The sequence below is a fragment of the Aphelocoma coerulescens genome, chromosome 1A (genome assembly GCF_041296385.1).
Source record: "Aphelocoma coerulescens isolate FSJ_1873_10779 chromosome 1A, UR_Acoe_1.0, whole genome shotgun sequence".
NCBI classification, from domain to species: domain Eukaryota; kingdom Metazoa; phylum Chordata; class Aves; order Passeriformes; family Corvidae; genus Aphelocoma; species Aphelocoma coerulescens.
The window spans coordinates 8,317,803-8,345,656 of NC_091014.1; the positions used below are offsets into that span (position 1 = coordinate 8,317,803).

The 27,854-nt window shown below is 40.4% G+C and overlaps 2 protein-coding genes across 2 annotated transcripts in view; one reads left to right on the forward strand and one right to left on the reverse strand.

Moving 5' to 3' along the window:
* ELAPOR2 (endosome-lysosome associated apoptosis and autophagy regulator family member 2) overlaps nt 1-1,344 on the forward strand; it is a 100,037-nt gene extending 98,693 nt beyond the window's left edge. Inside the window, exon 22 of the mRNA XM_069035385.1 lies at nt 43-1,344. Within this exon, the coding sequence (XP_068891486.1) occupies nt 43-102 (60 nt within the window). The 3' untranslated portion in view covers nt 103-1,344. The remainder of the gene's footprint in view (nt 1-42) is intronic.
* A 6,451-nt stretch (nt 1,345-7,795) lies between these two features.
* The window catches only part of GRM3 (glutamate metabotropic receptor 3), a 101,593-nt gene continuing 81,534 nt past the window's right edge, over nt 7,796-27,854 (reverse strand). Inside the window, exons 5-7 of the mRNA XM_069003830.1 lie at nt 17,344-18,410; nt 13,654-13,828; nt 7,796-8,342 (exon numbers count right to left, since the gene is read on the reverse strand). Of these exons, the coding sequence (XP_068859931.1) occupies nt 8,269-8,342; nt 13,654-13,828; nt 17,344-18,410 (1,316 nt within the window). The 3' untranslated portion in view covers nt 7,796-8,268. The remainder of the gene's footprint in view (nt 8,343-13,653; nt 13,829-17,343; nt 18,411-27,854) is intronic.

Sequence of the window (27,854 nt, forward strand, 5' to 3'; positions counted from 1 at the left end):
TGAGGAAACCCAGCTGACGGGAACCTGTCTTTTCCATTGCAGGAAAAGGAAGATAATTTTGAATCTGTTCAGTTGAAATCTTCAAGATCCCAGAATATATGAAGAATTAATGCTGCCTTCAAAGAAACAAACCTAATTTCTATTTTTACAGGACCATATTTTAAACATATTCTGGCACACATTGTAGTGGTGATCTTGGTGAGAAATGCTTGGCCATTTAGGAGGAAAGAAGACAGGAAGCAAAACAAAAAATTGGATTGCCTTACCATGTGATTGAGTACCTTGCCAAAAAACCAGAAAGCAGATGCTTGGATTCCATACTGGGAATGAAATTCAACTCAGGAAGAGATATACATACTGCAAATAACATTAATTTTTTGCATTCACCTGGGCATCACTCAGGCATGCCATGTGATTTATAGGTACCTTTCATTTCCTTCTGCCTCCTTCGATGCATATTGCTAAGAAATGATTTTCAGAGAGGACTGCAACCTCCTGCACAGGTTGTGTGTTGTTGTTTACTGGCATAACTGTGAGTCTCTCTTGAAATCAAAATTGTGAATGGTACTCGGAATGAGCCTCAGGTGAGTTTTGAACTTTGGAAAATACTTTCGATTTTAATGGTTTGAAGGTTTGGATGGTCTGTGTTTACCTCTAATGCAAGAGGGAACAGTGTTGCACCTGCAAATTGAACCCATTCTGGTGCCTCAGACATGGCCATCAGGGCTGGGGTAAAACCTAGTGCTATTAAATTTAAATGTGGTAACTGCTGTTGTGTGAATTGTAGGTCTGGGCCCATGAGTTTATAGGCAGTAGCAGGTTCAAACTCTATAAAGAGATGTAAAGTGGTACCTACAGTGCAAGTTGCACTTGTCCCTCTCTGTGGAAGCTTGTCCTTTCAAGAGACATCTTTGGCAGATTCAGTGTCCTCCCTTGGGTGGCATATATGTCATCTTTCACAGGGCTGGGAAACAGCAAAGCCTGAACTCTGGAGGTACGGCAAAAATCTCCATTTTTGGGAATCAGGGATCAGCTTTGTCAGTTGTGAGGTTTCTTAGAAATACTCAGCCTCCTTTATTCCTGGGCCCACGCAAGGAAGGAGGGAGGATGTATGGATGGATGGATGGATGGATGGATGGATGGATGGATGGATGGATGGATGTCCAGCAGAGCTAAGCATGGGTTATGTACTTGCACAGCATCTAAATGCATTCTGTGTCAGTGCAAGTACCAGCTCTGGAGGAAAGGCACAAAGCGGTGCCTTGGAAACTGGAGGCTAGGTGGACTTTTCCATAAAATCAGCCACATTATAAGCATGTGATCTTCATAATATCCACAGTAATAATTTCCACTGAGGTCGAACTCAAAGGAATCTGAAACTTAGGCAAAAAATATTTGAGTAAAATTATGCAAGACTTGTATAGAGCCAGAGAAAATGAGCAACAATTCTTGTATTGACCTCTGGTCAGACTCCTATTTCCATTACAGAAAATTTGTGTGAATTGTGGAATGCATCAAAACCAGAAAAGAGACATGGGTAGAAATGGTCTTTTTACTATAAGGAATATAGATTTTTGATTTTATATGACTGAGCTAGGTCTATCAATAAAAGAGGGCCCACTTTTAAGTAAAATTTAAATTAAACTGAGTTTTCTGCACTCTAAATATTTTATTATACCCTAGATGTGGACAAAAATTTTATGAAGTTTAGATTTCTTTTCACTAGGGAAAATTCAGCTCAGTTATTTTATAGTTCCAGTCAAAGAACACACGCTTTACTCTTTTGATGGGAGATCCTTTAGGCATCTTAACTGAAGTGGTGTACATTTTCTGTTGGTCTTAAAAAGGCACTTCACTTTCCCAACAAAGATTTTTATGGGGTAATGTTGAATGTATATTAAATACACATTCCTTTTTGTATATTTTGTACCATTGCACACTTATTATTGTACATTGTATTTGTTGTCATGATGTCATTTATATATGGTTGTCAAAGATGATATGCTCACAGAGTAAATGGTTATGGCTTTGGGATTTCACTTCTTGGATCTTTTATGATGAGGGTTTTTATGTTGTTGATTTTTATTCAACTAGTGTGTTGTAGCATCAAAGATATATATCTGATGGACATTCATAAAATAAAGTAAAAATATATTTGAAATTTTGGACTTGAGATGTTTGGTGGCACTGCAGCCTTTCCTGAACATTGCAGGTCTTCAGTCATGAGTAGAGCTTTTCACTGCCATCAAATTGCATCTGTCTACATCTCCTTTAGTTTTGCCCTTCTCTCTCCGTATGCTTTCTCAGACACAGTTACAGTTCATTCTTCACAACACTATTTCTTTTTTCATCACTGGACCCATATCTCTGTAATGCAGAAATGCCTTAATTTTTATGAACTATATTTAATTTGACTTAATACCACACAGGCGTCATTTGGTTCCTTTCTCTTTCCATTATATTTTCCAAATAAAATGGAATGGATTTTTTTGACAGTTGTGACAGACTTTGCTGTATGACTCTTAGCTCTGCTTCCAAATGGTTTGTCATGATGTTATTGAACATTCTCCCAGACAGTCTAATGGCATATCTGGTGCAATGCTAACATAGTGGGATGCAAACAAATACTGTGGACCTTATTTACCTTAAAATAAAAAAACTGCATTTCCCAAAAATTAAGGAAGTATAAACTGAAATATTTGAGCTGACTTCTGCTATTCTTTTCTTTCTATTAAAGATGTTTCCATTTTCCCATGAGACAAATTTTGGAAGCCTTTAACACTTCACTAAGAAATCAGCTGTCTGTGACCTCTTCTAGTGCTCTGCCAAAGTATACTTACAGCAACCTCCCCCTTTTCTTCCACATGGAATCACATCAGAAAACTTTTTTGATGCCATAAAACAATGTAAATCAGTCTGTTATGTGTTCACTTGATTAAACGGAATACATTTTATTGCTGCATTTGCATGCTTTTCTTTGAAATCTGGAGTCAAGCAACTGAATCTCTTTGAGGATTAAGCACATTTTAGTGGTGTCTGTATAAATTATTGGCAAATTAGCAGAATGTCATTGTCTCAGATTTGACAGTGCTTGCTAGGGGGGAAATGCACAAGGAATGTGTTCTAGCTTGGCTCTGATTATGTTGGTTGGTGTTTGTAATACAGAATAGGATTGATTAAGGTTTGGGGAAAACTATGTGTCTTAGAGCCACAGTGGGAAATTGCTGAGTAGCTTCAATGATCTGTCATCTTTGTTCAAAGAAAGGATTTGACTATTTGTTTTTGAAAAATAGATTCTGGGATTCTTTGTTAGTAGAGGGAAAAGTTTGCAGTTTTTGTCCTTCCAGAACCAGTAGTATCCATAAAATCAAGGTACTTAATTATAATTAGAGAGCAGCAGGTGTCACCTTTTAGGAGCCAGTGGCTGTTGACTCCTCTCCAGCAGTGACCAATGCAGATGCATCAATGTAAGAGTAGAAGCAGCTACAACTGATGCTGACACACCAATGGGGATGACATTTCCTCCTCAGCAAAGAATGCTGCTGGCTGTCCCATATCATGAAGCATGGAGGACTTAAATAGCTATTGTAGATAATGTAACAGGGAATGATCTTGGAAAGACTGAATGTTTTGGGTTGGAAAGGACCTTAATGATCTTCTAGTTCCAACCCCCCTGCCATGAACACTTTTCACTACACCAGGTTGCTCATCCAACCTGGCCTTAGGCACTTCTAGGGTTGAGGCATCCACAACTTCTCCAGGAAGCACCTTCCAGTCCCTCATCACCCTCACAGTATTTTCTCCTAGTACGAAATCTAAATATCCCGTTTTAGTTTCAAACCATTGCCTCTTGTTCTATTACTATCTGGCCATATAAAAAGTGAGTCTTTTATAAGCCCACTTTAGGTACTGGAAGGCTGCAATGAGGTCTCCCCAGAGCTTTCTCTTCTCAGTGATAACCTCAAGAGAACTCTTGTGAAGTTCTGTTTAATCTTTGGTGGTGTTCTCTCATAGTGTCTCCCCTTGCGTGCTACTTTCACTGAATCCCTTTGTTTTTATTTCTTGTTGAAGACTTGTAAATGGTGCTGCTTTGGTAAGGTAAGGGGAGAGGAATAGAAATAAAAGTAAGTCAGGCTCATCCCAGAATATAGAGTGTGGGTCACAATGTACAGTGACACTGTCAGTCACCTGGCTGGATGTGCCCACCCTGAATTCATGCAGCGGGAACGAGGGAGACACAAGAATTGAGTTGATCATAAGCTGACATTGTGTTTTGGTTGTTCCTCTGGATCTGTAGAGTTGGAATTCATCAAGGAGAATTCTCTAAGGTCCCGTGTACTGTGAGGCTGCTGCTCTAACAGCACCTAAAAGCCACAGCAGGGTTTTGTGACGTTTATTTGCTACCCCATCCTTCTCCTCTTGGAAAACCAGCTCAGCCTGGCCTTTTCTTCTTGCAGTGACAAAGCTCAGTTTTGCCTGTGTTTTGCTGAGAAGCTTTGAGGTGGCTCTGGATAAACAACAACTGCCCTTTGTCTTGCAGACAGTGGGCATTAATGAGTAGGCAATGGCACCATGGACATCAGAGTGCATTTGGTGATGAGTTAAGGGTTTGTTTTGGTCTCCCTTACTCTAATTGTACTAATTGGGTGAAGGATTGCAGTGGAAATCTCCTTAAACAGAGCTGAAATTTCTGGGTGTGGTCAGGATATTTTGGAATTTTTTTTCCTGATTTTTTGAATTTTTTCCATTCCGGGAGAACGTGATATTTTTAAAATAGGTTTTGATTTTTCAGTTTGAAAAGGCAATTCATTTTAAAATTGGTTTGGCTATGAGTGAAACCAGCTGTGTTCAATTAACTAAGGAAATACAATCACTTGAAGAAAAAATAAAATATTTTTGTTTTCCATAGTAGACTTTGGCCTTGCTTTCAAACTTCATTAAAGCTATAAAAACCAAACAACTCCTCTAAAATAACCAAACCAAACCAAACATGAAAAAAACCCAAACCCATGAACAAAGATGAAAAATCCCCCCAAAACCTTGTTTATTTCAGATTGACCTGCAATAAACTTTTTGAGTCTTATTTTTCTATTCTTCCAATAAATAAAAAGTGATCCGTTTTTCACTAACTTTTCTGCAATTATGATTTTTATCAGAGAGCTGAGGTACTTGGAACTTATGACTTCTGAATGAAAGATGAAACTTTTCTTCAGCCTCCAGTAAGGCACTGTAGACGCTGGGTTAAGCCTTGTTCTCATCCATGGGGTTTCCTCGGATTTCAGCATTTCACTCCCGAGTGTGCAGGGCTCAGAGCAGTGTCGTGACTGTCAAGGCTCACAGTCAAGGTGCTTGGGAGGAACTGTGCCAGGACCCCCTCTGCTTTACGGTGAATTGCTCAAATGGGAGCAATAAAGAGACTGGAAAAGGTTTTTACTCTAAACCCAAGTTTTATGTAAATGGGTACAAAAACTATAAACTGTTTTAAATAGAGAAACTAGAATAATGATGTGAGGCAACAGCAAAGAAAAAGAAAATGTGATTCCCTTTCTCAAAAGGTTTTCATGCCAGTGTGGTGTGGAAAGCCTCTGCTTTGACATTTTCGTTTTCCATCCTGCTATGCTTTGAAACTGGATTACTTCATCAAGCAATACCGAACGATCTGCATCCGTGGACAACTAGTGGAAAGTAGTGAAAGGCTTTCAAGACAAAGCCAAATAAAGTACAAGAATGTCAGGAGCATTCGGTGGGGCTGGAACTCCAGAGCTCTGCATGTTTTGGTTGGTTTGTTTTGTATGAAAACCCCACAAGGAAGTGGCTTTCAAGCCAACTAAGTATTCATAGCAGGTGTTCAGACACAGACACCGGGTCATTATCTCAATAGTGCTATCGAAATGAATGAAAACTCCAGCACAGTGAGATCCTCACCTGCTGTAAATTAACTTCAGTAATGTCAATTTAGATTCTGGGGCTCGAATTCATCTGACACAATGCCTTAATTTTTAGTGCAAACTCTGTGATCTGAGCAAGCCGTGCTCGCCTTTATTTGGAGAGATTCATCCCTGCCTAAGTGTCTGCCTGAGATAAGCCAGGGGAATTATGTCTACTTCCCTCCGCTGAGTACAAAGAAAGAAGGGGTTTACAATCTCAGATGCAGCTATTTACTTAGGCCTTGTAAACAATGAGTGTTAGATGAGGTGCATTTGACCCTGATTGTGGCTTTCCATAAAAATTGAGAAGAAACTCCCATTGGCCTAGGCATTTTTAAGAGCTCCATAAAGCTGAGACGTCAGCATTATGGTCAGATATTCTGACCTTTTGTCACACTGTGACCAGTCTCTTAGTCCACAAAAGAGCATACCAAAGCCAAATGAATGTAGCTGCCCAAACTGAGGTGCTTTAAGAGGTCTTGATTTGGAATGGAAGACTCCCAGCCTGTTACAATTTGACCCTGTGCCCTGCATCAAGGTGGGAAACAAGTCTGAAACCTTAGGCATGCCAGAGGTTGTGGAGAGGAAGAAGCTGAATGCAGAGCTCTGCATGTAGGGCGGGCTGGTCTATGTCTGTTTTGGGGAAAGCCACAGGGATTCCTGTTCTGGACAGCTCCATTATGTAGAGGCTTAAATGGCTGCCTGTGTAGCCAGTCATGGAAGTGTTGACATCAAGAGGTCTTTGCTGGTGGACACGTGGGTGTTTAGAAAATACAAGCATCTATCTCTCAGTAGGAATTTTAAGAACCTGCATCTTTAATTTTTGCATTCCAAATAACAGCTACTTCCTTTGCCAGTTCAGCCCTGAAGGACTTGCAGCTTTCCAGAAATGTGTGAAAACATCTGCAAGTGCAGGAGAATTGGACTCCAGAGAACATGTACATCCCACACTATGTATCCATAGTGTCTGACTTTCAGGCCTCGCTGCATTGCCTTTGAAGTCAACGAGAATTTTCCTGTTGACCTCAGCTGGAATGAGATCAGTGGGAACAAGCCCTTAGGTAAATATGCTCAGACACATTAATCAAAGGTGTGTTTGTTTCCTTAATGACTTTTTGGACCTGGCAGAAGGGAGGATTTCAGACTGTTTCAATAGCGTGGGAGCAGCTTTGAGAGTGCAGTTTCAAAAGCCAGACTTTTAAGGTATTTTGCAATTGTCTAAGTAGGTGGTATGTGTGTCTTGAAGCATTGGGTTTGAATGCAAAGGTCACCCCAGAGACATGTGTAAATGTTTCCTGCATTTCTCTTTTTTGACTCTATGGTCTCTGTGGTACTCCAATTACCTTTCACAGCACTGTTGATGCAGATAAGCTGAAGCAGCTTTGTTTCTGCTGGAGATATTAAACAATTAAACAGTCTTAGCTATTTTTCTGACAGATTTTCTTCCAACCTAATCTAAATTCTCTTTGTTTTTATATGCTACCAATCTATTGTGTGCATGACAGCATTTAGCCATGCCAAATGAGTGAACCAGAAGTCAAAAATTTTTTGCTAATATCTCATTAAGATGAAATTAGACATTTTCACTTTTGGAAATTACCCTACATTTTCATAACAACAACAACAACAAAAAAATAGGTGCTTTAATAATGTGGGAGGTTTTTTAAGAAGAGGGAATTTCTGTGTGACCTTGAAAAAGCATTAATCATAAGCACATATATTGTGATATGGATTTTATAACACAGGCACAGACCAACACACAAATACCTGTGTACACACACTCCAGACTTTTTATCCTTTTTACCTAACCTGCTCTCTAGAAAAATGTAATGACCTTGAGAGAGTAAGAAACAAAAATGAAACCATGCTGAAAAACTTTTATCTTTTTATTACTGGTGCCTTTACATTAATACTGCTGTTTTGTGCTGAGAAAACCAATCTGTTACACGTAAGGTAACTGTAATATACAACATAGAAATGCAGTCTAAGTTAATTACAACAAGGAGCTACAAAAAAAATTCGTAGGAAAGAAGTCACCTAACATTGCAACTGTGCTTGCAACAATCACTCCCTTACTGCAGGACTATGCACATTGTGAACCATGGTTATTTACATGTCCCTTACGACCGTTAACAACAGGAGGGCTAAAATCAGTCTAAAAAGTTCCAGAACGTCACTATATACTGTACAATCCTCAAAAATAATTTATTACACTGTTTCTAAAAAAAGGTACTAATTTTGCTTGGATGTCTTTTGTTTTCTGGTGTTTTCTGGAGTGCACAACATGTGCAAAATTTTGCCTAACAGTCTAAAAACTCAAGAACTGAACCACGAGCCACAATCACAGAGACGAAGTGGTGGAGTCCAGAACTTCCCTCCCGTTGCACACAGTTGGCACGTACATACTGGCAGATGCTGAAAGAGAAAGAGAGGGGAAAATCAACTGACTTCAGAACAGCAAAAAGGGACAACACATAGGATTAGGATTTGTGTTCATCTGGACCATCTCACCCCATTTAACCAAGGTGCCCAATGAAAAGTCACTGTCTGTGTCAGCAGCAGAGCTGACGGAGGTGCTGCTTGCACCTCAGCATGGCACCTCAAAGCTGAGGCTGACTCTTAAGTAACCTGATTTCACTTTGCTGACCACTGGGAGCACAGAGGGTGATTACGCTTCTCCAAGAAGTGTCAGAATAAAATACATGAATTTTTTTTTATGATGATTCTGTGCCACTGGGTCTCACTTTGTAGCACTTTGCATGATAGTGTGAATTAACACAGCTAGAATGATGCTAACGTGCCTCAGTAGAAAAAAAGCGAAACCTTTGGATTTTCTGTGTTTTATTGGCAAGAAATGCTAAGGTCTGATCCTTTGCGCTTTCACATAATTGGAGAAGACATTCATGAGGAAAATATATGTAGTTTTAAATCCAGGAGATAATCTACCATATTAGAATTCTGTGCCACTCACCTTTTAATAAATAAAAATAAGAATTCTAAGAACATATTTGATGAAGTGAAGAAATTTTCTAATAACTGAATTTAAAAGCAAGATTATTCCTTACCTAATCCCAGAATAGATTCAATATGCATCCAGAGGTGAGGGCCAGATTCTGATAAACTTGTTTACATGGTATAACATTTTATACATCAGGTTTTATTGCTTTAGTGGTATTAGGTGACTACTAAACCTAACAATCTGTTTCCAGATGTATTTGTATTTTGAGCATAGAGTATATTACCCTATTCTGCTTAAGTCTTGTGGATTTTAATTTAAAAGCACACTTTGATCATCTTTGTCAAAATTACCCATTGGGCATCAGGAATGTGTTTTCAGATACTCTGTGACATCTCTGCTCAGGGCACCATAAAGCTGCTTTTTGAAAGATGCATCAGGTTAATGGTAACAGTGACCCAGACAAATGTGATGCCTTCATCAGAGAAAACACATGGCAAGCAACGACTTAGTAAACTCAATCATCCAGTGTAAAAAGCAATTTATGCAGCTGACAAGGGCATGCTCAATCTTCCACATCTGATGCTGGCTGCACTCTCAGTTGCACACTGCCTCTGTAAAGATGCTCAGTATAATTTTTAGAACAAATTATTCTTTCTTAAATTAGCTAGTATTTTTCATTCTTTCATTGACTATAAATATTTCATGGAAAAATGAATTGCTTTAACAAAAGAAATTTAGAGGCATCTACTGGACTAATCTACTACTCAGAGGGTAGGACCTCTACCTGATAAACAGGAGACCCAAGAGCAAGCCCCACTTCTGCATTAGGTCAATGGAGTTTGATGTCTCACAACATGGATGTGTGTTGTGAGGCACAGGTGTGGAGCAACTGTTGTATGTGAAAGACCACAGGGCATCATGTCTGGTAAAAGTTAACTATCAGGTTTTGTATTCTGTTTTTAACTGGGTATAACATGGCAGCACAATGACCTGAATTTTTATTATTGTTGTTATTTTTGTTTCTACTTTTTGTTAGAAAAATTGGTTCTGCTCAGGAAACCTGATTCAAATCCCTGTTCTACTGCAGTATGGCTACAGGCAAAAGCGTTTTGTTTCTGTGAACATCAGTCACTTACCCAGAGATTTTTTAGCTTCAGGCTTTTTTTTCTTTTTTTAAGTCCAACACACTGACAAGCCTGAATAGCTCAAATACTATGGTAACTGGGTCAGGAGGATATAAAAATTGGACAGAAATTTATGGTGGTAGGTGAGAAATGAGTGGCCTTTTTCAAGTTTCCAGGCTTCCTGCACAGCACGTACCTCTCTTGTAGTGCTGGGATGCAGTTATTAACTCTGCTGGGTGGAGTAAAGTGTTCACACCAAGCATCCAGCTCTCCTGAGACAGAACAAAAGACCTTGCTTTTCATTACAGACCTCAGCAGTGTTAATCACTGGCCCTGCAGGATTCTGAGCTACACCTCTGTGTCTTACAGCAGCCGCCAAGGGGTTTCCTGGAATATTGCTGGATGTGCAAGAGACACTTCACCTTCATTTTGTGTTGAGACCAAGGACAAAAGTGTGACATCAGCAGAAGTTATTTGGCTCGAGTTCATGCTTTTGATCTCCTTTTTCCTGGCTGTCCCTCAGTTTGCTTAGATTATCCAAGGAAAAGAACCACAGGTACAATGCAAGAGCCCGGCACTGCCATGGTGACCTTGAAGCTTTGCCTACGCATCCAGGAACAGGCAGATCTGAATTTTCTGTCTGTGGGCCACTTAGAGTCATGGTGTCATAGAATATCCTGTCTTGGAAGGGACCCACAAGGATCACTGAGTGCAATTCCTGGCTCTGCACAGGTCAACCCCAAGCATCACACCATGTGCCTGAGAGCATTGTCTTCTCTACTCATGCTCACAGCTGCACAAGCGTGAGTTAACCATATATAATAGCCATATATCAGGGCTAGTTTGGAGCCAGGCCTGGGAAAATAAATTCAGCAGGAAAAAAATTGCCAGTCTGGCTATAACAATAGCTTCAGTTCTCATTCTGACCACCGTGGAGGCCACCTGAAGGAGCTCAGCTCTGTGTGCAGCTTTCCATGTGGACATAACTTGGACATCTGGGTGTAAAAGCTTAGTCTGAATTGTGTAGGTGCTTAAATCAGACCTGAGTTCTCCACGAAGTTTTATGGGTGCTGAAACCCATAAAAAAGGAAAACAGGGGAACATCCCACGGGGGGATGCTGGGGCAGCAGAACTTATGCAGCACCCTGCCAAATGGGAATTTTCAGGTTCAAATAAATGTGTACAGATATACATATTTCAAAACATGTCATATACATAGGTACACTCTTACCCTGCCTCTAATTAGCTTAAATCTATATTCTTTTTAGTCCAGACTTCAGTTATCAGAATGATTAAAGCTTGGAGCTAACACACAGATCACCCAAGACCATCATGAGAGTCACTTACCTTTTCTCATAGTGTTTGACCAGTTTTCATGGTTCAGGGAGCTGTGTTAAAAACTGTCTATGTGTGACTCGCTGTTCATGACCCACTGTGCTCATGGCATTCATGATCAATGGAGTGGAGGTGGTGGCAACCCTGAGATGCAATGGAGGTGGGGATCCGTGGAGATAGGGAAAACACTGCCTGTTCAAGCAGCTTGGGTACTCCTGACCTCTAGAGCTCTGACAATGTGTAAGAACTGGCTTTTCAAAGTTAATACAATGCCCTAGACCTAATTTTGATGAGTCTGATATTAAGAAGTTTCTGAATGATGAAAATGCTATCAAGACCAAAATAAAAACCAGCTGACAGCCCCAGAACTGATGAGAGGAATATTTTAGACAAAGATTGGAACCAATATGGATGGCACCCTTTCTGGAGTTTTATAAATGACTAAACAGTTAAGAAAAATAATGGAAATGTATTTAAAATAATCTGCAAATTAATGGAAGGGAGTAAGGGAAGATTTTTCATCTTGAAAATATTGTCACTGTGATAGACAGTGTTATTTTCCCAAATGATTGTCCTAGATGGAAACTACAGGGCAGTTTCCTTTGTATGTGATGAACCTTTCAGCCCTACTTCCATGTCTTTCCATGGTCCAAAAAGCCCAACAAGGCAAGCAGCCCTGATTCAATTAGATGAAAACAGTAAAAGTAAATAACTGCAGCAATCTTTCTAAATAATGAAGTAGTAAGAGATTGCAAGTCTGGATTTTTTGTGCTTTTCTTAATGTCCTCAAGCTGTTCGCAAGTCTGAAAATGCAGGTTTTAATGTGAAGATGTGCACTGAGGATATCTCTCAGTTGCATGCATGCTTACACACATATGTTTTACCCGGCTATTAAAATAAAAGTATCAAATTCCAAAATGCAATCCAGAATCCAGAACAAAGTGTTTATGAATCAAAGTGGTTTCTCACTAAGCTCATTCCCCAGCATGAGAGTATTAAAAAACTTGGAAAGACTGCTTACACAAAATTCATAAGGAATGAGAATCTCATGGGACTTACTATTTCATCAAGGGACCAAACTTCTAAGAGGTTTTGGGAATCCATTGGTCTTTTGGGAATATTCAGCACTTCAGGCACATAGGACCATCTCATTACATTTTCCAAAACAGCAAGGAGTATTTGCTCTCTGGTGTCAGGGCTGGATGCAGTCCTGACTCTGATGAGACTGGGAACATATAAAGCCACACGGCTGATCTCTTCTTAAGGGACCCTGGGCATTCTTGCACAGTGTGGTTTGGGATGGGAGAGCCAGGGATGCCTGGGATCCCTTCACTTCCTAATCCATGCTAATGTGACACACAGCAGGGTGCCAAGTTACTTCCATGCTCTGTCTGAAATCTGAAGTGCCAAAGCTTTTGAGACAATTTTGAAATTTAAGTGACACTCAAAAACCTCAGGCTAGGTTATTGTGAACTTGCTGGAAAAACCTTGCTCTGTGTCCCCCCTCTCCTCTGTTTCTTATTCCCTTCCTCTTTACAGTTGTAGTGTGCTTTTCAATTAGATTCCAGGGTGGACATGCTGTCCAGAGAGCTCTGTGAATGAGGTGCTGTGTGCTCCCATCTTTGACGTGTTAAGTTAGTTAAGCTAGACAAAGAAAAAACCAAAAAAAATATACAGGTGACCTATTTTTTTTTGTAATCCATAAAACTCTCTGAGCAACTCACCCAGAAAAGGAGTGACAGCCTCAAAACAAAATCACAGCCTGCTTGTGATGAAGAGAGTGAAGATGAAGGAAAGAAGGGAATCAGAGCAAATGAGTTGTCCTTGCAACAGAACACTGATTGCTTCTCCAGGCTGTGGCACTGACAAAGGGTATTGATCATGCTCTGCATACAGATGCAGTTTATGACATCCCTTGGATGCATTTTCGGTAGACTTGGAGCCTTTCCTTATAATGCAGGTGATGAGCCATTGAGAGCATGCTGCGTTGTGGCCCAGATCCTGTCAGCATGTTGCTCTGACAGGAATACTCCCAGGCAATCTGTTCCTGTCACACTGCCAGAGTGACAGTGAGACACAGGGTCTGTTTGGTGTGTGCAACAGGCTGGAGTCACAGCCCATCAAAAACTTTCTGCTGACTTCAGTGGGCTTCAGAGCAGGCTCTGAGCTGATTCCCATGGGAAGGGGATGAGGTTCCTCTCCAGACACAAAGGAAGTGGTGCTTTCACAGGGTCATATAGTTCAGCCCATCTTGTCTTTACCCAAACTCACCACAACCCCACGGAAAGGTGGCAGTCTTGTTACTTACACTGGGAGTAAGTGGTCCCGGTCCCACTGACACTGAACCTGTTGAGGTGGAGTCTGTGAGTGACCACGTTCTTCTGGGGCTGGAAAAGGATGATGTGCACCTTGGGTGCAAACAGGCAGCCCAGCACAACAAAGCCACTGAGACTCACAGAGATGCACATGGTGGTGGTTTGCACCTAGGAGAGAGCGGGCACAAAGCACTGTGTTTCAGTATGGAAAGCTCTGAAAGGCAGAATATTAGAAACATTATCACATAACAGCATGAACCATGGTCCTGGGTGTTTGCACTGGTGCAGGCTGGTGTGAACATCTGCTGCATCCTTGTCATCCACAATCCTGGGATCATATGAATGAGGTGCTGGTGCTGGTGGTACCGTGTCTCTGCATGTCAAGGAGAAATTGATTGTGTTCTCTCTCATTTTAGTACAGAAAGGATAGATTTTCTCTCTTTCTCTCCTACCCTTGATTTCTAACTTGCTGAGAGAATCCTGTGTAATGCTTGTCGTGAAATATCGGAGCAGTGCTGGCTGCAGGGGGAACCAGCTCACACATAGTATACATAATGTGGGTGTACATCAGGTGTCTCATGCAAAACATCCATCTGAAAACAAGTTTGGTCTCCAGCCCCAGTCCTAATCAGAGACCTTGAGTAAGCCCTTGCAGAAATACAGGTGTGATTTGGAGTAAAGATAATATCTGGTGACTGTTTTCAGACTGGGTCTGAATGATGTCCTGATTTTGAGCCATCAGTTTTTCAGCTTAGAAATAAATTGTTTGTAAGGCTGCAGTATTTTAGAATAGTCGCCTTGGGGCATTTGTTGGAGTAGCTTTGCTGGCACTGTCTATCTTTTATCCTTTTTATTCAATAGTATAACTAGGTGCCAAGTTTACTGCCTCATTTTCAGTTTATATTCTTTTCTTCTGAGCAGATTCCTTAATTAAGATGTTGAATTAAACTGCTTTAAACTCTACTGCTTAATTTGAATGATTATACATCTATGGCTCATTTTTCCCTAGTTATATTCCTGCAGTTCTTTAAGATTATCCTTCTTCCATGGGAATGCTTCTCATATCTCCTTGTCAGAAATAATTGGTGCAAACTGAAAAATTGAGTAGGGAATGGACATCATTACTTTACATATATACTGAGCACAACTGGTATTTTGTCATCAATGAGGATAATTAACGTGATCATTTAATAATCACTCTTTGCACAACATGGGTGTGGCAAGCACCATGAAATGTGCTCAGCTTTCACAGGGTAAATGAACATGGAAGATTGTACAGAGACTGCATGAGAAAGGAACACCTTAGCTGCACGTTCTCCTTCACCTCTCTGCATTTTGTCCACAGAGCTGTGCTGTCAGGTTAGGTGGATATTGAGTTGTATAGGTAGGGCAAGATGGGGAGTTTTCTTACAAAACAAGAATAAATGAAGCTACCTTTACTTCCATTCCTTTCAAGGTAAGTTTTTTTCTCTATCAAAACCCTCTCCCCCACCCTGCTTTCCTAGGGCTTGTGCTGCCTGGAGCAGCTCAGCTGTGCTGGCATAATTATACACTCAACCAATTAAATGATTTGGGTTTAAAATAGCTCCATCCCAGAGGGCTTCTTTTAATCCAGGTCACTCCAGTGGTTCAGTGTGTAACCTGGCCTCACAGACTGGACTGGTGTGCTGGCAGAGTGGAGGAAATCCTGCTAGACCTTGTGTTATGCTAAGGCACATGGAGAACGGGGAGGTGATTCAGGACAGCCAGCATGGCTTCACCAAGGGGTGCAGATGTCATTTGTCTGGAATTCTGTGAAGCCTTTGATAGATGCCTCCAAACATCATTCTCTCTAAAGTGAAGAGGTATGGATTTGATGGGTGGGCTGTTAGATGAATGAGAAATTGGTTGGATTGTCACATCCAGAGGACAGTGGCCAATGGTTTGGAGTCCTGATGGATGTCAGTGACAAGTGGTGTCCTTCAGGGGTCCATATCAGGACCAGTGTTATTTAATATCTTCATTAATGACATGGATGAAGGGATCAAGTGCATGTATCCTCAGCAAACTTGCAGATGACTCCAAGCTGAGTGGTGCTGTTGCTAAGGCTGTTTATTGGTGATGCTACCAGAACAGGGCTACATTAGGATGGCACAAGTTGATTCAGAGTCAACGTGTTACACTGCATGGAAAATAAATACGGGCGTTTCAAAGTAACCCCAGAAGTGTAGACTTGTCATGAAAGTATCAAAAAGATGTTAAAAGCATTTTCTGCTGATTTTGTAGTACTTGAGTTGGTTTATTTGGAACCTTGTATATAAAATAAATGCCTACAAGTGGTCTTGAAAACTCCATTCAGGAGATAAATTCTGCTTGAACATTCAAGTCATGCTCCTCTTGGCCATTAATGTCTGTACTGTCCACTCATGTGACTGTCTGCACTGATATTTCCCTCCTTCTCTCTCTGTCTTCCTGATTGCTTTGGGTGTCCGGAGCTGTTCCCTAGTGCCTTCTTTAAACTTTTCCTTCATTAACTTCAATCCATTACTTGCTATTCTAACTTCTCCTGAGACTGAATAATCCCTTCCTCTCGTTTAGTTGCCTTGAAATTATTTATAGTCTGTGATCACGTCTCCCTGGGTTTACTCTTGTCTAGACTAAATATATTTAGCGCTTTTACTGTCACTCTGCGTGTCTCAATGCGTCATTTGTTACCTATCCTTGTTTTCTAGAGGTTTTCAGTACATTTCCTAAGCTGGGAAAAATAGTACTAAATATATTGTTCCAGGGTGGCCACACCAAAAGTACATTAAGTGACATTATTAGCTTCACAGTTTTATGTGCTATTTCATGTACGCACTATTGGCAATAACACCCCCCCTAAGATAATCTACCTTTCTTCTGGGCAGAAAGTTGAACTAATTCTCTGCAAACTGCTCTAAGGGCCAACTCCCACAGTCACTTCTCACATCGTAATAACTGTGAGATTTCCAGTGGAGCAGATCTGAATCTTTTTTTCGACAATTTCCTCCTGTTCAAAAATACGATTTTATTGAACTTGAAGCTTTGCAACACTATCTGACAATTTAAACAGTTTAATGTTTCTAAAGTTTGCTGGTGAAGGCTGACCAATATTTTCTGCTCAGTGAGGTATGTGTTTTATAGTGTAGAAAGACTAAAAAGTTCTATATTTAAGTCAAACATCTGTTGAATTTTTTTTAACAACCCTGTTTCATAGGAAATTTTAAAATTCTATCCTTGTATTTTTTATCTGGAGGAAAATACCATGTTTCAATAGCAGATTCTTTTGCAGAAGGAGACTGGTTAGTCCAGATTTTATTTTAAGCTCCCTTTCTGCCAAATAACTCATTATAACTAATTCTAGCTCATGATCCACTGGGTTTTTCTGTTAGAACTATGACTTTAGATAGTGATGAACTCAAATGAATACTTAATCCATATATTATGCCTCTACTGCAATCAGACTAACAGTATTAATCCCTTCCAGCTCTGACTGCACATGCTCTTCTTGAAATGACACCACCTTTCTTAGAAGTAAGCCAAAATCTGGTAACACTGAAAGAGAACTTCTTTGCAAGGCACCCAGGGACAAAAGAACTGAAAAAAAAAGCCTTTAGTGAATGCTGATGTGGTCCTCTAAAGTACTGCATATGATTTATGGAAACAGATCTCCAAAGACTTACTCTGTAGTCACTGGACGTCACATAAAATATAGGGAGAAAGGCCAGCCAAATGATGCACGTTGTGTACATTGTGAAACCGATAAACTTGGCTTCGTTGAAGTTCTCTGGACATTTCCTGGTTTTGAAGGCATACACAGTGCATAAGACTACGAGGATTACATCATATGTTAAGGACATTAACATACTGGAATCTTTGACATTGCATTTCAGGATGACAGTCTCTCTCTTCTCGGGAAGCGTGTATCGCCTGGTGCCCGGTGCCTCCAAGATGAGCCACACGGACACCACCACCACCTGTACCAAAATGAGACTCAGGCAGATGAACACCTGAGAGCTGGGGCTGATGAACTTGGGCCGCTGAGCACCGTTCTTTACGCCATCGAATATTCTGGCGATGCAGTTCGTTTTTGTCAGAAGGGCAGAGTAGCAGACAGCAAAGGAACTTCCTAGCCCCAAACGGCGGAGGGTACAGATGGCTGGAGAAGGCTTGGCTATGAAGAAGAAAGTCATGCTGTAAGACAGGAAGACCCCAAAGAGCAGTATGTAGCACAGTTCACGGCCAGAGGCTTTGACCAGGGGGGTGTTGTTGTGCTTGATGAACACCCCAATGACCATGAAAGTACAAATAAAGCCCAGGCATGCGATGGTAACAGGACCTATTGCCCAAGCATCTTCCCACTTGATGTAGTCTTCTGGTAGGTCGTAGCAGCCAGTCAGGTCAGCTGTGGGCCATTTTCCAGGCCCGCAGTCTGCACAAGTGAATTCATCAGCCAGGTACTCATATGTTTCACAGGGAATACAAATCCAACAGCAGACATCTCCTGGTTGCATATTCTTCATCTCGTTAGGAGCGCAGGGGTCGCTGCACTGGGAGACAGGGACAGAGCTCCTGGACCAGTGGATAGAGTCTACCTCCAGTGACAGAGTTTCTGCCCACTGGCCAACCTTCACGTAGGAGTATCTGTCTCCAGTGAACTGGAAATTGAACACGTTGTATCTTCCTATCCCATCTCCATAGGCATCAAATTTGACCATACTGTCTGCATCATTGGGAGGGTTGAATGGAGCTATGGGGGAAAAAAAAAAAAGAAAGAAATAGAGAAATGTTATTATCAAAGTTACATTTTTTTTCATCCCTTTGGCAAGCACAGGCACATGACAGCTTAGAGAATACAATTCAGTTGTCAACAGGTAAGTAGAGGTTGGTGTCTGTCTCAGTTTTGAACTTGGAAGAAGAGCTCAGATAATAGAATGCTATTCCACTTTACATTTACAAATGTAAGATGACCAGTGTCCTTACTTTATTTTGTCCTGCATACAAATCAATTCTCCAAGTATTTCTCCCAGTATGTACCATTGCTATCTCTCACATTTTCTCTTGAAAGAAAGAGGTCTGCTTCTGAGTCTCAGCAATTTTTGGTGAAACTTGGCTGCCATGATATAAGAAAAATTAAATGATCAGTTCATTAAATGTCAGGTTTGAGGCCAAGAGTCTGGAATGTAGCTGAATAGAGGATTCATTTTGAGGATGAGGGAGAAGTAACTGTGAAATCCTCAACAATTTTTACTACATCTTTTTCACTTCTCCCTGTGCTGTAGGAAATTTTGAATGCCTTCTATTTTGCTTCAATTTTACCAGTTTCTGATACTTCTGTATGGTCTGAGTTCCCCAGCACATGCTGCTTTTGTCCTGTGCCTTGTTTGGGGAATGGATGAAAAAACCACAAACTGGATCTGTGACCTTCTGCGAAATCAATATTGTAACACTTCTAACTGGTAAGCTATGGAGAGTTTTGTTTTACCTCCCTCTGAGGCTTATCCAAGGAATGAAGAACTATTAAAAATGTGGGAGGAAATTGCATTTACCATGTGATTTATTGGACATTTGCTGTAGCATCAAAGGTGAAAATCTTTACAGGCAGGAGGCAAAATGATTTTTTTTGCCATTGATGAACAATAAATGTCTTTGGCTATAGAAGTGGTTCCACTGTCACTGCTGGAATAAATCTCTTTCTCTGCCTCTGTGTCCATACTGTGTTTGAGCTTGAGCAATATTGTATAAGGGTGTAATACCTTCCTCCACTTTGATGTCCAGATACTTTGGATTTCTTGTGGTAGATTTATTTAGCTTCTTTAAAACACTGAGGCCAAATTCTTTCACCTTTATTCCACAGAGTGTTACCTTATTTTGCCGTACTCTGGCTAAAGTCAGTAAAAGGGGCACTGGGTTTTGGAACAGAAGCCCCAGCTGGAGGGTTGAAATTGTAACCTGCACCTCCTCAGGTGCTGCACTTGAACTGCATTTCTTTCCCAACTTTCTACTTATTGTAGAGTTGGGATATAATTTACAGCCACCTATACTCTCTTATGGGTTTGAGTCAAGACTCTGCTTATTCTCATCCCTGCCCTTTCCTGCTCCTTCCCACCTCAGCTGTGTCAGCCGCAGTGGTGGACAGCCTTGGTTTGCAGGATTACAGAATCATGGAATTACGGAATAATTCAGGTAGGAAGGGACCACCAGTGGGGTCCTCTGTTCCAACCCCCCTGCTCAAGCAGGGTCATGCCAGAGCACATGGCACAGGATTCATCCAGACAGTTCTGGAATACCTCCAGTGAGGGAGGCTCCACACCCTCTCTGGGCAATGTTCCAGTGCTTTGTCACTGCACGTAAAAGAAGTTCTTTCTCATGTTCATGTGTTCCAGTTTCTGCCCTTTGCCTCTGTCTTACTGCCATTGAGAAGAGCCTGGCTCTCTTCAGATACCCACATACACTGACAAGGTCTCCTCTCAGTCGTGTCTTCTAAAGGCTGAACAAGCCCAACTCCCTCAGCCTTTCCCCATAAGACAGATGGTGCAGTCCCCTTATCATCTTTGTACCCCTCCACTGGGCTTGCTCCAGGAGCTCCATGTTTTTCTTGTACTGTACAAATTAGGACTGGGTAGCCCAGGAACTTGTAAAAAGTTTATTTTATCTATTTTTTTGTCACTGTTGGGGTGTAGTTGTACCATTCCGTAGTCCAAGACCTCCGAGTGCACAAAAATTAAGAGCAGCATAATCCTCCCCCAAATGGCCAGTCCTGCTGGAAGTGACATGCTCTAAATTAAACAGGTAGCTAAATTCAAAATATAGGTCAACTAGAAGAATATTAAGCAGCTTTCCTCCTCTCCCTCCTCCTCCTCCTCATGTGCAGGCATGCGAGCTCTCTCATCCAGGAGCAGCATTAAAACGAAATCATAATGCAGCACTTAACAGCTCCTCAATAACGTGCTGTCATTGCCAATGTCTTCTTTCATTATTCATAACACTTATATAGATTGTAGAAGCTGTTAACACAGCAGCCCAGCTTTAAGAGCCAGTTTATTCACTTCAGTGTTATCCAGGCCAGCTCCTGAGGTGGGCTGAGAGCCTGTCACTGCTGCTGGCAGCAGTGGAGCAGCAGGTAAGGAAGACAAACTGCAAACTGGTTGTTTGACATCTGTCAAGTGCATAACTTGAAGGGCACAAGTGCCCCAGTGCAAGTTATCTGAGGGTCAGAAACACCAGCACTTTTCAGGAAAGAATTCCTTCTGTGTAACATGTTTAACAACTTATAGAAGTTCTGATAGAATATTTGTCATTTAAATAGAACAAAGTATTTTCCTTAGACTTTGCAGGTATATCCAGAAGGCAAAGCAGGTAATGTCACAGAGTTAGCTTGAAGCTCATGTATAATTGCCTTCCACAGGACTGTTCCCATGCTACAAGTAGAAACAAAAGATTTTTGTCGGACAATATGTTCTAAGTTAATGAAAGCTTGTAGCTTCAAACATTCCTTTTTAGTGGCTGCTGATAGAGGAAAATAAATCACCCTCTTTCAGATGGAAAGGATGAAATCATTTAACCAAACAATGATGTATTAAATTATAGTATGGTGAGCCAAAGCCTACAAATGAGCCCACTGGGTGGCAGCAATTAATATACCCACTGATTACATACAAAATCACTAAGGCATTTTAACATATCATTTATCAACATGTTCTAGATCCCATAGAATCACTTCCAAAAAGTAATGTTTTCATAAAATATGATGTAATAATAATGAAAATGAAATTAAGATGCTTATCACAAGAAAGCAGGACCTTATGTTTTAGAGTAAAAATAAGGGTTTTTACAAATTGATTTCCCCAGAGATGATGTCAGGCTGTCGTAAGTCACTGTGCAAATTTTTTTTCCAGTTATAGTTCAGTTTTGACAGAAAACCTACAATCTTTATAGCAGGTATTTCTGGCAGGTCTATTTCAGAGTTGTAGCTCAGCTCTTCTACATTCATCCCTTGGGAGAAGACAGACAAGAGTCTCTGGATCTACTCAGCTGCTAGCTGAGAGGCTGAGTGACAATATGAACTTTGCCTCCTTTGAGCAGAGCCTTTGAATCTTCTCCTTCCCTTGCACTTTATGAAATGTATTAAGAAGTTATACAAGAGGAATTTTGTAAAAGAAGTTATCAAGGAAAAGAAAAGATAATTAAAAGTGACTTAAAGATAAACCAGTGATGCTTTGTGCTCCAGCTTGCAGCAATTCAGCAATGAAGATGCAACGGCAGTGACATTTATGAGAGCAGGAGGGCAGAAGACAGAAATCTTTGGAACCTTGGTGCAGGCAGGCCAACTCTGTCAGCTCCCTGCAGAAATCCTACTGGAGGAGAGGATTCCATTGTGCAAGTGGAGGACAAACTCCTTCAGCTTCAGATAAGAGAGGAATGACTGCAGATTTATTACTCCTTCAGTAGCAGATACAGATAAGAACATAAAATAACATCATAGCTTTTATGTAGCGAATTATGCCATTTTTTTCCATCTTCCTAAGTGGGATCAATTTTTCCAACAGTCACATAACTAGAAAAAATGTGCTTATCTGCTGTTGGAAGCAGGTGAGTTGCTTTCATTTAGGAATCTTTATTATTTTTGGCGTCAGCGATGTACTGCTCTTGGTGACATGAAAAATTTCAGAAATAAAGTTCTGAAGGGGAGATTTATTTTATCATTGGGCAAAACCTTTATTTGAAGTAGTAGTACGAGAAGTATATTTAAATACTTCTAATCCTGCACATTGCCACAGTTGAGTGAAAAATACTCCAGGATTTTTTAACGAGGAATGAAATGAGGAAAACAAAGCAGTTTTCATCCTAATTAGGCACTGGAAGTGTTTTAAGAGGCTGAGCAGCGTAGGGAAAGATGTGTGTCATCTTAACTGGCTTGGAATCAGACCAGGTTTTGTTTGTCAGCAACATCCTTGGGCCAGGAAGGATATTTTGCATAGAGTCTTGCATGTGTCTGGCACAGATCTGAGTGTGTACATGTTGTCCTATAGAAAACATCCTCAGTAACACTTCCTTGTAGGAATGATGACAGATATCCCTACATCTAAAAACATTCTTCATGTCCATTAAAACACACATCTGTTCTTTGTTTGCAGAGTGTATTCTTTCTAAACAAGGTACAGATCACAGAGGCACAGCTCACTAGCTGTGAGGCAATTAATTAATAGCAAGGCTTGGTGAAAGCACTGCAGTCTTTCAGCTTGGCAGTTGGCAAAGCTGGGAGATTTCATGTGGTTTCCAAAGAGATGTAGAAAGGACTATTGGGTGCACTAAAGGTACATTCTTCCACAGTGTGTTGTCCCCAAAGACTACAAAGAGATCATGATTAAATAGAAATGGAAATGTAAAGAGGGAACGGACTGGAGTTTCTGAAAAGTTGAGTAAAACCTCCTTAGTCTCACTAGATGGTGCTGCAAAAACTCAGAACTTCTGATTTAAGACTGAAAAACAAGACATTTTTTATGTAACAGAAAAATACAGTTATTTTTTAATCCCCCCTACTCTTCCTGTTACATATCCAGGGCAACGTCTTCTTAAAACACTTCAAGGAAGAGCCTAGATTATAATATAACAGGATATGGTGTGTTTGTCCAATGGGCTCATCTGTGTGTATGATGCCTTATCTTGAAAAGTATCAGATAAGACCCTGAGAATACACATGTATTTTCATTCTCTTTTATTTTTAGCTAGATATGGCTTGTTGAGGTCAAAGTGACTTATTTCTGCTTGGCTGAACATTCAGACCAAGCAACAGAGACCTGATGCACCCACTCCTGTTTCTGCTTCAGCACAGCGCAGCTGGTTTCATACCTGATTGACAGAAGGCACACTGAAATTTGGCAATTTAGAAGTTAGTATGGGGAAAGATCATAGTGAAGTGCCACTAGATTGTACCTCTCCACAATTGTTTCCACAGAGACAAGTAGTCACTTTTAACCTCTGCACCACTGTCTCTGGATGTGTTTGGGTCATATGCAGCATTGCTTCTTCTCATTTAAGAAATGAATGAGACAAATGAGACAGATTAGTCCCCTACAAATATAATTTTCCCATCTATGTCTATAGATTTTCCACTCAGGTCTATGGTTTCTCCCTTAGGCTAGATGCTTGCCATAGGGAATTTTAAAACCAGTCACAGACCCCCAAAACTTTTGCAGTGGTCAGAGACAGAAATGTTTTCCTCAGGCCATTTACTTCAGAGTGGTATCTAGAATAGCCCAGCCAAACTGTACCTGTTCTTTTTCTGCTGACCACCATGAGTATGACTATCTGAAATACATCCACTATAAATGTGTCTGAAGTCAAGTGAGATGAATAGCACCAATATCTGGAACAGAAAGGGTGACAGCTGGAGCACCAAGTGGTAGCAACACGTCCAAGCTCTCCACAGTGTACCTGCGAGCAGGTGTCTCTCACAAGCTGTCTGCACAGGCTGCTGTGGGGGCTATCAGGGAGAACAGACTGGGAACATTGGCAAAACAAGATAAGGGGCTGAATAACTAGAAGACTTTCTTCAGCTTGTCATTATCCTCATTATCCTCAGCCTGGCTGAGCACAGAACTTTCAAGCTACCTCTCCTGTGAAATGTTTGCCTCAAGCATAATGTTTTACATTTCCAGGTATGTGTTGTCCTCTTGCTTGTGTGGCTCTTGGGAATTGGTGTGGTCTTTAGGACTTGGGGAGAATGAACTAGATGCTAAGTAGCAAACCTTCATCAAGGAAACTGAAATTTCCTTTATTTCTTAAAGGAGATTTAAGGAATTAAAAATATAATTTCTTCTTTCTTAAAGCATTTGGATTTTGAGACATGGAAGGTAAAAAGCATGTAAAAATTCTGCACTCATTGTATTTCTCCTTAAAAATACAAATAATCTTCCCTGAAATTAAGAATATTTCTCACCGTTTTTTGGTTAAGGTTGTATTAGTTCAACTTGAAAATAAAACAAATACTCATGGAAAATCATTCAAGGTGTTTTTCTTTTTTTTTAAAAATATGTCTGCTAGGTTGATAATTAATATGAATAATTTGTGAGATTCCAACATAGAAATGCCTTTCAATTGATACCATTAGTTTAAGTTTACCCACTTAAAGAAATGGTTGCCACAAGAGGCAAAATGCATGCAGTGTAATTCATACCAGCAATCAACTTGCAATTACAAAGGAAATTAAACCATGACTTCAAACTGCCTAACTCCTCCCTCAGGCCAACTCACTGTTTTGTACACAGAAGCAAGGAGAACCCATTCCCATTATGAAGAATTATGGCCACTGTGAGGGTGACAACACATAAGCTCAGGAGCTGGAACTGTAAATTCTGGGCTGGCCTTTGGTAGCTCCTGAAATGTTTTGATCTGAGGAAGATTTGGGTTGGCTGGTGAGTTCTCTGTCAGTTGCTGAACATTTATGTTGCTGTCAGAGCTTGAGGTCTTGGTTGGGATTTTCTGCCATTTCAGGGGTTATGGATTACCCTGTGTCCAATTTGAACATTTGGGTGAGGGACGTTCCCATGTAACCTCAGAGCAGGGAACGGATGCCATGCCTTTTACCCCTCTCTTCCCAGTATATCCAAGGTGCAGCTGAAAGAGATTGAAATTGTGTTTTAATTTTGCTAAAATTTATTTTTGGACTAATTAGGGACATGGTTATATCACAGGGGCATGAATCTTTCTCTTTTTGGAGGCACTGTTCCATGACATGTTAATTCCACCCCCAAACTGGAAACGTAGCTGTCTAAGGAAGTGTTAAATACCTAATAATATTTTTGCCCTTCTTTTTCAGCCTGAACTAAATATGAATAGATTTAGTTATTAAGATATTAAAGGAAGTTGGTTAAAAAATTCTCTCCTCTGTGGGGACTTGAGGATTGGAGAGGTGTTTCCAGACACAGCTCTGAATAATTTAGTTAGATAGTTTGCCCTTAGAGATCAGAAGCAAATGAACCATGAAATAGACCCTCTGGCTGTTATTTCCTAATTGACTTGATATGAAGACACTCCCAAATCAGGTGGACTGACATAGATTTAATTGCTTGTACTGCAATGCTATTATTTAGTAGTAGTAATATTGTAGCTGTGACAGTCCAAGATGCAAGAAATTTCAAGTGCCTAAGAAAGGCAGTATTTCTTATTAGACTTATAGATGGAAGAAGTGCACAAGCTTTCAGGCCCAAGGTCACTCCATTAGGTCATCAGAAACATTGCTCAATAAATTTGACCTTCATTTATTTTGAAGGAACAACTCTGCTTGGAGTTTAGTATATCAGGTTTTTTATTTCCTGCTGGAAACACAATTTCCTTTTGCAAACAGTCTCATTACTATCCATTTGCAGCGTAATTGCTGAAAGCTTTTTGTTCACTTCTTTAAAAGTATAGAATTCAGAAACACAAGGTCTGATCAAGATGCAAGACAAGATATGACAAAGACATGTTATGCCAAAAGCTTCTTTTTTTTTTCCAGATATGTGGGCAGTCTAATAAAGGTATTGCCTCTTCCTACAGATCTTATGACTCTATGCTATTATTTTTGTTAAGGAGCTACTGAAAACTCTCAGCAATCACCCTACAAATTGCTAATAATGAGGTAATTTGCAAAATGAAATTGTATTTGCAGTAGGAAAATAAAACCCTAAGCAGTGAATTCTAAGGAGAGCATGTATTTGAAATAATTGAGGCTCAAATTTATTGAACATTTTGGGGGGAAAAAAAAGGAGCTGTAGAATGCCTCAGAGTAGGAATAAAGAGACATTACCACGGTGAAACACAGGAAGCTTTAAGCTCAGACATATTATGCTGCTCAGTTACAGCAGTTGGTACATCTGACATAATGCTTGTGGAGGACAAACAAGAATTGGAGTATAGCTGGAAAGGTAAATGTTTCACACATCACATGGTGTAAGATTCTGGAGTGGATCAGTTTTCTCTAGGAATATAATATGCAATTGAAAAAAAATTGAAAAAAAAAAAAAGACCTATATTTCTTGAACATAAGTTTAATTAGAGTGTCTATTTTGGGAGTGCAGTTTTCTTACAGAGCTCCTATAGTCTCCCATAGTGGAGAGAAATTGGCACCTCCAAAGGTGGGCTCTGGCTAATGTGAGATGCCATCAGGAAGATGGGTAACTTCCTCCATCAATAGTTCTCCAGTTACACTGCAAAGTGTTTCAAAGAATACATGAAAGTTAGGTGGCTTCAGTTTTGGCCACTGATGGAGAAATCAAACTTATGTTTCAGTAAGGCCCACCACAGACATTAAATGTGCTCATCTTCCTTTGTAAAGGTATGAGTCTGGATTTTATTTTTACCCTTTTCCATACAATAAGGTGGTGGCTGGAAATGCACATCTACTGAAATTGCAAGTTAATTCAGTATTCAGCAGAGTCTATCTCAGCTGACCAAATGTTGAGTCAACCAGAGAGGTGAAAGTAGGCTTTTCACAACAATGAATTTCAGTCAAAACAGAGTGAGATAAAGGATAACTCTTGGCTTTTAAGGCTATTCCTGCATATCACACACCAGCTGCAGAGGTAGCACGTCACCTCTCCCAACATCATCAGTGCTCATTGGCATGTGTTATTCTGCAACACGCAACCTGCACGTCCTATTAATACTTGCAAATTCTTCTGTTCTCAGGAATAAAAGATAAAGCTGAGAGCACAGTATCAATTTTGCTAATACTTTGCTCCACTGAATCAGCTCAGCAACAGCAATCACTGGACCTCAGGGGAAAATGTAAAATGAAAATGTTGATTTATTTGCCTGTTTTATGGTGGAAGCAGAGACACATTGATAGGCTTAGACTGATAAAATGTTTCAGAGATCTAGGAAAGACATTTACAGCACTGCCTCAAACCTTCCTCTGACTTGAGATAATTTCTTCTCCGAAGAGCCTTTAAAGATGAGCTTTTTATTCTTTCAGTTACTGGAGCATAAACTAGCCATTAGCTATCTGTTCAAATCGATGTGCAAATGTAATACAGGAAGTTTAACAAACTTTTTCATCATATTTTTATCAGTTCTCAATAGCAGTTTCATAGTTTTTTCAGCCACTGTCTGGTGGAGACCTATCCTGGTACAGTAGGCCAATCTTTGACACAAGGCTGATCCCTTGTAGCAGTGTTCAGCTGCTGCATTCATCAGGGCAATAGAGAAATGT